The 12,685-nt window shown below is 39.4% G+C and overlaps 1 protein-coding gene across 2 annotated transcripts in view; it reads right to left on the reverse strand.

Moving 5' to 3' along the window:
• Positions 1 to 10,682, reverse strand: part of AOX1 (aldehyde oxidase 1) — a 141,932-nt gene extending 131,250 nt beyond the window's left edge. Inside the window, exons 1-6 of one of the 2 annotated variants that reach the window (XM_042445192.1) lie at positions 10,623 to 10,682; positions 4,549 to 4,621; positions 3,382 to 3,478; positions 1,221 to 1,329; positions 707 to 833; positions 97 to 164 (exon numbers count right to left, since the gene is read on the reverse strand). In XM_042445192.1, the coding sequence (XP_042301126.1) occupies positions 97 to 164; positions 707 to 833; positions 1,221 to 1,329; positions 3,382 to 3,478; positions 4,549 to 4,621; positions 10,623 to 10,682 (534 nt within the window). Of the gene's footprint in view, positions 1 to 96; positions 165 to 706; positions 834 to 1,220; positions 1,330 to 3,381; positions 3,479 to 4,548; positions 4,622 to 10,622 lie in introns of those variants that run through there. The other variant, XM_042445186.1, reaches the window with a different exon arrangement.
• Between the last annotated feature and the right edge of the window lie 2,003 nt (positions 10,683 to 12,685).

Consider the following 12,685-nt stretch of genomic DNA (forward strand, 5'->3'; position numbering starts at 1 on the left):
ATTCTTCCCAAACACAGAATTTCCTAAAAGAGTTTAGGTTAGGACTGGAAGAAATTAAGCCAATTACATTATCAAGAGAATACTATGAAAACTTACTTTTGTTTTACAGAAAGTCTTGCATCCTTCAATTATTGGCCTGTAACCAGTACAACGGCAGAGATTGCCTGAAGGAAGGATGAACATGATCATATTAGCAATGTAACTTTTTATTTCAAAATGTATCTGCCACTTTCCCCAAGTGAACCCAAATAAGAGTGGGATGTGCCAACAGGAGTGATGAAAAATTCTCTTGTCCCACTCAAAAGTATTCAAGTCATTCTTAGTAGAAATATTTAATTTCAATTAATTTGTGATACTGAAATTTCTTCAAAAATTAACATCTGCTGTTCAGAAAGTCTTATCTTCACTCTCAGTTTTAATAATCAATTTGCCAAGTGAAAACTATGGATATGTTTTCTTTCTGATCACAAGAAACAGGAAATAAAGCTAAATGTGTTAGCAGTATGCAGGGATTAAAAGGGTTCTTTTTGATCACATTTCTCTGAGTTTCTCTGAACATGGAGATAAATATTTTCAAATATAGTAAAAGCCAAGTATAAGTATTATTTTCATGCATGGCAATTAACTAAGCATGAACATTGATCCTTCAGTTCATTTAACAAGATTAAACAATTTCTTGTTTGCTTGCTTGCTTTCAGGAACATACCCACCAACGCCTCATATATCTGCTCTGAAGAAGGTTCAGAATAGTTTTGCAACAAAGTGTAGATGGACATAACCATTCCAGGAGTACAGAAACCACACTGGGAGCCATGGCATTTAGCAATCCTTTCCTTAAACAACAACAAACAGTGGAACAAACAAAAGTAGCCATTATGCACACAAAGAACTACCTTATACCAGAACCTTACGCTGGCCAGACTGACTGGGAGATTTTGAGATCTGTGGTCCAAAAAGTAACTTTCCCAACTTCTGCTTTATACTACATTAGACTATTGCTCCTTCTAGCTCACTGTTACCTACAAAGATAGGCAGCTGCGCTCTGCAACTTTAAACAGAAGCCTTTTGCTAGCCCTAACTGTAAATGAAAAGGACTGAACATGCTTTTTTTTTGCCTGCAAAGCATGCACTCCAGGACTGAGCTCTAGCCCCTTTCCATCTAACACAAGTGCCACCATCCACACTATATCTAGGGGAACAAAAATATAGTGTCCTCTTACCTGAACTGGATGAATCCTAGATTTGGTGCTTCCTACACCTTCGACAGTTGTGATGGCTGCCCCATGCAGTGAACATATGGGAATTAGACAAGCATTGGCTGAATAATGTCTTGAGATTGTTACAACAAGAATCAAGGGCTAAAAAACTATCTTTGAGCATGGTCATATGTCAATTAAAAGGTAGAGAAGTTTGGGATATATTTATTTTTTGTACATCATTTTGAAAAATCTGCAGAATCCAGATGCCCATATTGACCCATGGGTATCATTGGTTTTTGAGAGGAGTCACAGGACATTATCTCATAAGCCCTGGTCTCACTTCAGCAATGCAAATTAATGAAAATGCAAACATACTGGTTTTGTGAGCAACCATTATATCTTCGCAACTGTGAGACTAGTGCTGTTGCTGACATTGTGCTTTCTTCCATGTACCTGCCTTGTGCCCTACTTTACCCTATTCATTTTATTTTATTTTATTACTTTTAAAACACATTTTCAAAGTTCCGGTATGTGATTTAAGTTTTAAAGTGAAAGAAAAGAAATACCCCTAAAGCACAAATCAGGGTGGTTGAGAATAGTGAGGGGGGGAAGTGGACAGGGGGAAAGGAGGAGACTGTGACACCACATGACTACTAATCTTGTAACTGCCCCAGCAGAAACATTTTGCACTTGAGGAGTTCTGGGACTTCCAGGCATTTGGGAGCTATTGATGGGCTTCTCCTGTCACTTAAAAAGAATGCCATAACCACATTTGGCAGACACAGAAGCTATGGTTTGGAGGTGACATCGTGTGATAAGTATTATCAAAGGCATTATTTCATGACTATAATTGCAGTTTAAAAGTTGTGTGTAGTAATCTCCACAGAGTGCATTTATGTTATGTTATGTTATGTATAGCTGTGATTCTACATGGCAGAGAGTTAGACTGAATGGCCCTTAAAGTCTCTTCCAACTCTATGATTCTGTGCCAGAAGACCAACTAATCTCTTCTATATTTGTAATAAAGTGAGATTTCAACTTGGCCCTTAGATACAGAATATTGGGACAGAGGTAGCCATATGATGCCAGCAGTGGCACCTGGTATGCGCCTCATAGCAGCAGGGTCATCAATCTGCCCTGGCTTTAATTTGGACTTTGAATGAACTATCCAAGGTTTTGAACCTATTTTGGGGTGGGGGCTCCAACACCTTGGATAGCTCCTTTAAATTTCTGCCTAAAACTTGAAGCAGATTTACTACCTCTGAGAGCCCTGGTGGCACAGTGGTTAAATGCCTGTACTGCAGCCACTCACTCATAAATCACAAGATTGTGAGTTCAATACCAGCCAGGGGCTCAGGGTTGACTCAGCCTGGCATCCTTCTGAGGTTGCTAAAATGAGTGCCCAGCTTGTTGTAGGCAATTAACTTACACATTGTAAACCACTTAGGGAGTGCTTAAGTGCACTGATAAGCAATATAGAAATGTACTTGCTATTGCTAACTCTCTGGCCAGGTAGCCACCACCGAACTCCATGCTGTTGTCCAGTGCATCTCAACAACAGGGGAAAGGGCTCTAACCCTTTGTTTCTGCCACTCAGAGTTGAGGGGATCTTGTACTTTCTACTCAAATAAGCTCCCATTGGGACTTTCTTTCCATTATAAACACACTGCAAGAAGCAGGAGCGGGGAGTCTCGCCAAGACTATGATGGGGGAAGATGTTAAAAATCTCTTCCCTCGCCAGGTCACTGTCAGAACTGGTCTTGTGCTCCCAACACTCATTACATATTAAACAAGGAATAAAAAATGAAACAGTGAAAGGGCACAAAACTTTTCAAATGTCATGTTTAGTTTTTACCACAGCGTAGAAAATTTAATTTTGTGCTACAGTACCAGAATTTGGGAGTTGTAGCCCAAAACTCTCCATTTTCCTAAGCTCATTTTTTGTGCATAGTTACTAAAAATGTGGGCAAGGAGGGAAAGATAGGAAGGAAGGAGGGAGGGAGGGAAAACTGAAGCATCATTTTGCAATGTGCTACTTTTGAGATAAGGGTTAACATTCTGGATAGTTTTATACAAAATATGAAAGGTCTTTTCCTTCCATCAGAACAAAATATATTTCAAGGCTGGCATTCTTTTACAAACTGTCCAAGCCTGCAATACTAGGACAAAATACAAAGGATACAGTATCTTCTTGGAAAATGGATTATATATGGATAACATTACAGTACAGGCACCACAGCCTCCACCTCCACATCCATACTTTGTCCCTGTAAGAGAGACTGGAGGCATGGCAATTAAGGAAATATTTCATCAGTTCACTTACTGTATAAACAACATAGCTTATACATATAACAATAATATAAAACATTATTTAAATCAAATAATCTTTGAAGCACTTAGCCCATCTATAAAAATTACTTTACTTGCACAAAACGTGCCTTTTCTGAGCTGAAAACTAATTACATCCATCTGTCAACCTATCAACACCCATCAGCAGCAGAGCTAAATCTGTACCCTCCACCTCAACCTCATGTATGCCACCAAAATTTACTCTGGAGACACTGTGGCATAGTGGTTTGAGTGCTGGACTATGATTCTGGAGACCAGGGTTTGATTCCCAGCTCGGCCATGAAACCCACTGGGTGACCACAGGCAAGTCACATGCTCTCAGCCTTAGAGGAAGTCAATGATCAACCTCCTCTAAATAAATCTTGCCAAGAAACCACCATGATAGGTTCACTTTAGGGTCACCAACAGTTACAAATTACTTGAAGGCACAACAACAACCAAAAGGGTTAGGTGACTCTTTGGATCATATCTGAGTGGTGAACCGAGAGGGTGCAGGTTCAGTTGAAGTCTGCGGGTTGTCACTCATAATGACTTTCTGTAGATTGTTGACCTTGATCATTCCATATATAGACCATTCTAGCTGCAGTTGAGAGATGCCAGGCAATGGCTTTTGTTGGACTAACAACATATCTTAACCATTTGGAGTAGAGTCTTCTTGGGATACTTCTTTGCAGAGTCTCTCTCCCTCCTAAGTGAAGACTGTGGTCTACATCTGATATGGTACTAGCAAGGTTTGCTGGTGCAGTGCAACTGTCTTCTCTTCCACCCAAGGTGGTACAGAAGGCATCTGTACCAACTAAAAGCTGGCATTTGAGGTTTCCCCATCCTGATCTGATTTTTCTAGTGTGGGGAAGATTATAGGGCAGGTGGTCCCTTTTAAAATCTTCTGATCAATTCTGTCAACATTCTCTTAATTGCATGTTGGCCTTTAACTGGATCCTCACATTTGTTAACTCAAAACATGCACAGTTCATATACACAGACAAATTTATCAACACACCAAAGAAAAGGATATGATTCTTTCTCAGATAGGACAATAGTGTTGTTTCTGGATCAGCATTCTTCACTGATATCTACAGAAATGGTAAAAGATGATAATATTAACAATCAAATCAGCAAGAGTTTCCTATATTAATTTGCTTCCTGGATTGTAACTATGGGTGCATTTGATGCCACTTTAAGTGCTGTAGATCTATCCTATGATATACTGGGATTAGTAGTTTTACAAGACCTTCGACTTTCTCTGCCAAAAAGTGCTGATGCCTAACAAAACTACAATCCCAGGTTTCTGTAGGATGGAGCAACGGCAATTAAAATGATATCCAACTACATTAATTCTACAGTGTAGACGTGCCCTAGAAATGTGTTTAATATCCTGGTAGTCACTGGACTGTCCCTACAAAAATGTTTAGATCCCTGCATGATCAATGTACCAGGCCAGATTTTTAGATTTTCTTCTTTTGTCCATTAATTTTTGTACTACCACACTTGTTGAAGATTATGGAGAAATGAAAGACCATACCACTTATTTATTAACACAGTAGTAGTCCTAATGAAAGTGTTGCTCATCTTTGATTTACTTTTTTTTACTCAAGGACTATGTAGCAGTTTTGTTTTTTATGGCGCATACATTGTTTTCAAAAGAAGGTAATTCAGATCAAGGAAAAAAATAAACTCAATTTTCACAGTGATGGGGATAGCTGGAGGAATTCTGTTTTGCTAAAAAGGATTTGAAATGCAGTGTAGAACAAATTGCTCAGGCTACTGCCTGATAGTTATTTGGAAAGAAAGAGAAGCATATGCCTTCAATTTTGTGCATTAGACATGTCTGTTTGGAGGAAACAAAATAATGACAGTCATGGAAGGGCAATACAGAAGGAGAAAAAGGACTGTAAAACGGTTGGGAGAAGTGGGAACATTCTGTATAATTAATTCTGACATGGTTACAATTGTGATACTAAACAGCAGACTACTCTTCTATATGTGCTGTAAAAACAATTCAAATAATAGAGATCAGTGATAGAAACCCCCAAACTAATGACAAAATGTATAGCTTTGAATAGTTAATGAATTATTTTTTTTCATTAACAATTTATTAACATGGCTTTATAAACCATTTAGCAAAAGAGGAAAATATTCTCAAAAGCACAAGTACATAATTTAATTATATTAGTATATTGTGTGTATCGGTAGCATTTTTGCCCTCATTCACTGGGAAGGTTTTCAAGGCAGCCTACATATGAATACAAGTCATTGGTCCCTGTCCTCATGCTTGCAGTCTAAAATAGATATGAAATCATGGAGGCAGGGAGGAGAACACAAAAGGTTCCTGGTTCTTCCAAAGAGGAAAGATGTGGTATATTTCTACTACTGCGTGAGCATTATTTCACAGAGTTCTTTATCAGTAACAAGAGGGAAACTGGGTAAACAGTAGATGCCTTGGAATACAGATTGAGTCTTCCTTATGCTTGGGACTAGAATGTTTTGGATTTGGGATTTTTTTGGATTTCAGAATATGTACATAAGGAGGTATCTTTTTGTCTAAACATAAAATTCATTTACCTTCAGAGATGGCCCTGTTAGTCATAAAAATATTATACCCCAGGCGGTAGGTTTAGAGTGCCAGTGAAAGGTGAAAAACTTTTTTATAGGTTCGATTTTTTATTTTCTTTACTGCTCAGGTTTTGCCCCCAAGACTAAAATGTCTAGGAGTGGTCATAGTGAGTAAATGCCTACCGCTGATCTTTCATAACCTCCTTTCATTTACATACAGGAGTGCATGTTGGATGGGTAGGATCTTGCAAAAGAATCAGAGGTTTGGGGAAGTAAGTCCACATGGTCATCTATAAGCCTGTTTGGGACTCCTTCTGGATTTAATTAGATTGAAAGCAAAGATATTTAGAAGGTCTTTGTCCTTCCTAGAATCTTACATTTATTTATTTCAAGGTACACACATCCAACGGATCAACTAGTAATCACTGAGAACATTCCTGCTGCAAGTTGGGCTGCTAGATATTGACTCTCTTGTCTGTTCTGGAGGATATACTCCCATATGTACTCAGACAATACAGGAGACTGACCACACAGAGAGAACATGCATGTGCATGCATGTGAGAAATGATCTTGTTCCAAGTTTTAAAAGTGAGTGTTTGGGGGAAGAAGTGACAAGAAACACCTAGAAAGAACATTAAATAGTGCAGCTTAAGTTAGCACAAATCACTTAGGGTTTAGCCCTATGTCTAGTTTGATAAGAGTCCAAGCTAACAGATCAACCAGAAATGGTGGACCAGCTTTCTGAGGACATTATCACACAAAGCTTTTAAACCACAATTAAAATTGGAGAATAAATCTTTGAAAATACTTATTTCACAGTGTCGTCACCGCTATGCTTGTGCAGTGTTGTTAGAGCATCCCTTTTTATTGATAAGGAAAACCCATCAATAAGCTCCTGACCGTACTGCTTTCTCATTACTCCACACTTGCAATACGTCATTTCTATAGTAGTTCCAAAATCTGCAGTCACATAGTGTCAGTGTCCTTCCCTCTCCCCCCACTATTCCAAAGCAGGCTGTTTTACTCTTCTTTTTTTGCAGTTTTTTAAAATTAAATTGCATGAGCATAACTCCAGAATTGTATTAAAAAATAAAAATAAATGAAAGACATGCTAGACAAGGCACAGGGCAGGAAGGCAGAATTAAGGAGGAGTGCAGAAGAGAGTATAATCTAAATTAATTTAATTTGTTTTATTTATATACCACTATTCCAAAGATCATAGCGGTGAACAGCAAGTAAGCTAATTAACGATTAAGCTAATTTGCCCCCAACATTCTGGGTACTCATTTTAGCGACCTCGGAAGGATGCAAGCCTGAGTCGAACTTGGCCCCTTTTGCTGGTCTTGAACTTGCAACCTTGTGGTCTTGAGTGAATGGCTGCAGTACAGGCATTTAACCACTGCGCCACGAGGGCTCATCGGTAACAAAAACAGTACCTTTGTGGTATAGCAGATAACTGAATGCTTTCAAATTGGTATGTTTCCATTTTCTTTTACTAACACAATTGTGAGCAGACCAAAGTTCATGTAAAAATGTCCTGAAACTATCAGGGCTGCCTCCACCACATACCCTGATTGCAAAAGAATATTTGAAACCTGTAGTGTAGAGTATTTACTCTTTTCCATGAGGAAGGAAAGCGTTCTAAACCATGGGGATCCTTTACCCAAAATGTCTTACAAAGCTGCTGGTATTATGATAGGTGTGGTGATGACAGGAAATCACCAGTAATCTTAGATGTTGTTTGTAAATTTGGCCCTCTTCTTCTTCTGAAGTTGAAATGTATTTCCACCCCACTGTTGTTAGTAGTTTACTGGGACTCTTATATTCTGCATTACTACAGTGCACCCGCTCCATATGCAGGTGCACCATACGCAGCTTCTCGTTTACGCAGAAGCCCTGCTGCAATTAAATGAATGCTGTGCATGCCCACAGGGTGTGCATGCTGTCCTGCTGCAAGCACGAGCCTCATTATACTGAATGGGGCTCGAGCATATGCTCAAATGTATCCCCCGCATAAGGCAAGACTCCACTGTACTGTCAAATTCCAGGATCTGAGCATTTTTGCTCTCACTGTTTGTAGGCTTCTGAATGCCATTCATTATGATACTAAGAATGAAAGTACACCTGTCCCTCCACAGTCACTAGGGTTAGGGGCACAAGACCCCTGTGAATATGGAACCCCCCCGCAAATAACAAAAACACCATGTTTTTACCTGAGAGGATGCCCTGTCCCATAAGCTAGACTAGGGTTTCTCCTTTCCTACCTTGAAAGTGAGAAAACTAATAAGGAACGGCTGAAAGAAGGGGAACAGATTGACAGTGAATTTAGAGAAAGAAACCATAGGAAAGAGCAGACGTAGGAACTAAAAGCCTAGCCTTAACAGGAGAACAGAAACATAAAACTGAGCATGTAGAAGGTATTTGTAGAAGGGAAGAATTTATGGCTCTCATCTTTGGAGACATAAATCATGATTAAGGTTTTGAGGGCGATAGAGACTACATAGCCATATATCTTTAAAGAAAATTACAACCAAAATGTCTCTTCTTTTTTTGTAAATAGGCAATTTTGGAAGTATGTATTGGTTGATTTTGAGATTACCCTATCCATTTGTTTTCACATTTGTGGTCTGGTTTTGTAATAGCCTTCTGTAATTCGCAAGATTCTACCTGACTTCTTCAATTTTTTGAGTCTAGTTAAATTATATCAAAACTGCATCTGATGGATTCCTTCCTGATTTAGCTTCACTTTCATTAATAAGAAAATGTATGTGACATTTGACTTTCTTATATCTTAGATTACAGTTCTATTACTTATCTAGGAGTAAGCCCCACTGACCTTAATAGAACTCCTGCATGGGAGCCATCGTTTCCCATATGTTGAGGGTGGCTGCAAACACTTTACAAAAATTAACAGAAAATATATGTATATAATCAGCATTCATTGTGTGCTCAGACTGAACTGCTTTATTCCCAGAACAGATGCTCTATAATACTGTTTAATTTATAAGATGCTGAACTAAACAAATGAAAAATATAGATTGTGCATTCATAGACTTTGCACACTGATTTTCCAGATGAACACAGCTATGTCTTTGATTAGTATTAAAGTTGTAACTATGACATTATTGCTACCTATGCAGTCGCAGATGGGCAAGATTCAGGTACTTGAAACAGAACTGGAGGAAACACACTCTCCCTCCTCCTCACAGTAGCTCCTTGAATGTGACAAATTGTGATATGGATTATGGGGACCAGGGAAGAGGGATGCAATTCCCGCAAAGGGTCTGAGAATATGTTGTATGATTCTTCCTAGACTAACAACAAAACTGTGCCATGTGGAGACTGCACTTTAAAACTTGCTACAATTGAAACAGTAGTTGGGAGTGGAGATAAACAGGAACATCTGTTCCCTTTATTCACTTCAGTTGCACTGAGCTGGCACTGCAGTGCTAGATCTAATGTAGCAGAATGGTGTTTAAAAGTGTCCTTTACAAGCTGGGCTATCCTCATTTCAACTCTTCTCTCTACTACAAACTCATTAGGAAATGAGGGGGGGGGGGTAACTTCTCAGCCTCCCTCTGCAATACATGTTTACAGGGCTGTTGTAAGGATTGCTGAAACTGTGTATTATGAACCACCAATGTAGAAGGTCCCAGGTTCAGTCCTTAGCATCATCAATCAAAGGATTAGACAGCAGATGATGGGAAAGACTTCCATTTGAAAATCTGGAGTAGTACTGAAGGCGCCGCATCCCATTCGAACTTAGAAGCTAGGTAGGGCTAGCTCTGGTTAGTACTTGGAAGGGATACTGCCAATGAATAGCAGGTGCTCTAGAGGCTATATTTCAGAGGAAAGAACTGGCAAAACCATCTCTGAGGATTCCTTACCTAAGAAAACCCCCTGAAATCCATAAGGTTCCCTTAATTCAACAAGTGACTTGAAGGCACAAACATTGTCCAGGACAGTTAAAAGCACAGGGCAAGGTGGACCTGGCTCAGTAAACAAATTCACACATGAATATATTATATAAATTATATAAATACATTTTTGAAAACGTTGAGGTCAGGTAGACTCTTGCTTTTGTCCTTGTGATGTAAATACTCTTAATGATATATTGCTTAAAAACAAAATATATATCCATGAACTCTATGGTTTTAACAACCACAGCCAGATGTATATTACATTTTTAGCCAGTTGTATGAAACAAAAGTCAATGAGTTTTAGAAAAGAAATACATGCCAAACACTGATTTCTGATAGCCACAAACGTCATAATACAGTATTTTAGCTATATGTTGAATAATTGGCAACCAACAAGCAAGAAAATCTGTCAAACAGTTCTAGGTTTTAATCTGCTTCTAAGTACTAAAGCCTGAGACAGCACAGGAAACCCCCCCCTTTACAAGCTTGTACAAAATCTCACAACTGTAGTTAAACAATTTGCTTTAAATGAGCAAGCAACATATCAACATGCAAAGATTACAGCAACCTAACTTTCCCATCATCCCTTGATAAAACATACCTTTTTTCCATTAACAAAAAATACCAGTTCATGAGATTCTGTTGCTCCATGGACAGACATTATAGAATCTTAAACTTCTAGACTCATTCTAATTAAACATGAGACTAAATTTCTGTCCATTCTCAAGAAAATTATAAGTGCATGACCTCGTCATCTGATAACTATTTATCTACAATGGGGAGAGGAATTAATCAATCTATGAAGGGATTATGGGAGGAGGAAACTACTGAGTAAAAACAATAGATGGCACAACAGGGCTGGGGAAGTTGTGGCCTACAAGTTTGGACTTCCAATTTCCATCAGCCCTAACTAGCACAAGGAGTTATAACAAGAGATTATGGGAGTTACAATCCAAAATCTGGAAGATCACATTCTCTGTCCCTGTAGCAGAGGGAAGGGCATGTGTTATCAAGGCACTGGAACTGAAAATAGGTACCGTATTAAGAATTTTACCAGCACTAACACTGTGCTATCTTGTCCTTTCCTGATGCACTGTAGTAGTCTCGATATTGTAGATAGCCTGTTTTAAATAATGTTGTTGTTGCTAACTGCCACAAGGTTGACCTCTACCAACAGAAATCCTAAGAATGAAAGACCTCCATGTTACCCTGTTATCAACAGCCCTGTCTAGGTTTTGCAAGTTCAGGGCTGTGGCTTCCTTGAGTGTATCCATCTGGAAAGCAGTCCTCCTCTTCTCCTATCGCCTTCTGCTTTACCAAGTGGTAGAATTCAAAGATATAGCCGTGTTAGTCTGTAGAAGCAGTATGTAGAGAGATCTTGTAGCACCTTTGAGACTCAATGAAAGAGAAAGAAGTTGGCAGCAAGAGCTTTGGTAAGCTAAAGTCTACTACTGTACTTCAGTCCATATCCATCTGAGGACGTAGACTTAAGTCTAGGAAAGCTCCTGCTGCCAACTTCTTTCTTTCAGTGAGTCTCAAAGGGGTTACTAGAAGATCTCTCTAATTATTATTATCATTATTAAAGTCTAAGAAAGCTCATGCTGCCAATGTCTTTTTCTCAGTGAGTCTCAAAAGTGCTACGAGATCAATCTACATACTTTACCAAGTGTTATTGTCTTTTCTAGTAAGCCTTGCCATGATATGTCCAAAGTACAAGTACAAAATACAAAGAATTGTCCAAGCCATGGTATTCCCCATCACATGTATGGATGTGGATGCTGGATAGTGAAGAAAGCAGGTATAAAGAAAATTAAAGGGAGAAACAGATGGCTCTGAAGGGGTGGTTTTAAACTGTCCCTTTTGAAGACAGATTGGGGCCATGGCAACCACATGCAGTGGCCCCCAACTGCCTTTTTGCCAGCCAAAAAAGATGCTGCAAACTGACGCTCTTTTTTGTGCTGGCAAAAAGCTGACTTTTCCTTCCCGACGCAGCTGGAAACCAGCTTAAGGTGCTATGGCGGCATGTGATGCATAAACACCGTGCCACCAGAGCACCTGGAAGCTGGACCACATCCAAGCAGTGGTGGCTTGAAGTCAGCTTCTAGTGTCTTGGGGGCACGTGTCATCTGTACGCCACAAGCCCAAGACACCTGAAAGCCAGCTTTTTATACCGGTCTGTTTTGAACCTATATCATTTAAGATGTGGTTCTGGAGAATAGTGTTCAGGATACCATGCACAGCCAAAAAGACAAAGAAATGGATTCTAGAACAGATGAAGCCAGAAACCTCCCTGGAAGCCCAGAGTACCAAATCGAGGTTGTTATACTTAACATGAGCCACATCATAAGAAGGCAGGACTCATTAGAAAAGACAATAATGCCTAGGAAAGGTAGTGGGCAGAAGAAAGAGAGGAAGACTGCATGCCAGATGCCTGAATGTGCAAGACCTGGTCAGAGGAATCGAGGACAGGTGGTCTTGGAAATGTCAAGTTAACAACAACAAACAGCAGTCTCAGTTCAGTCATCTTGGCTTCTAGGATGGGTTCAGGCCTGCTTTCTTCTAGGATCCATTTACATTTGTCTTTTTAGCCATCTGTCATATGTATTGAACGCAGTCGTCCATCACCCCATTTCAAATGAGTTGTTTTTCTTCCTATCAGCCTTC

The sequence above is a fragment of the Sceloporus undulatus genome, chromosome 1 (genome assembly GCF_019175285.1).
Source record: "Sceloporus undulatus isolate JIND9_A2432 ecotype Alabama chromosome 1, SceUnd_v1.1, whole genome shotgun sequence".
Classification (NCBI taxonomy): domain Eukaryota; kingdom Metazoa; phylum Chordata; class Lepidosauria; order Squamata; family Phrynosomatidae; genus Sceloporus; species Sceloporus undulatus.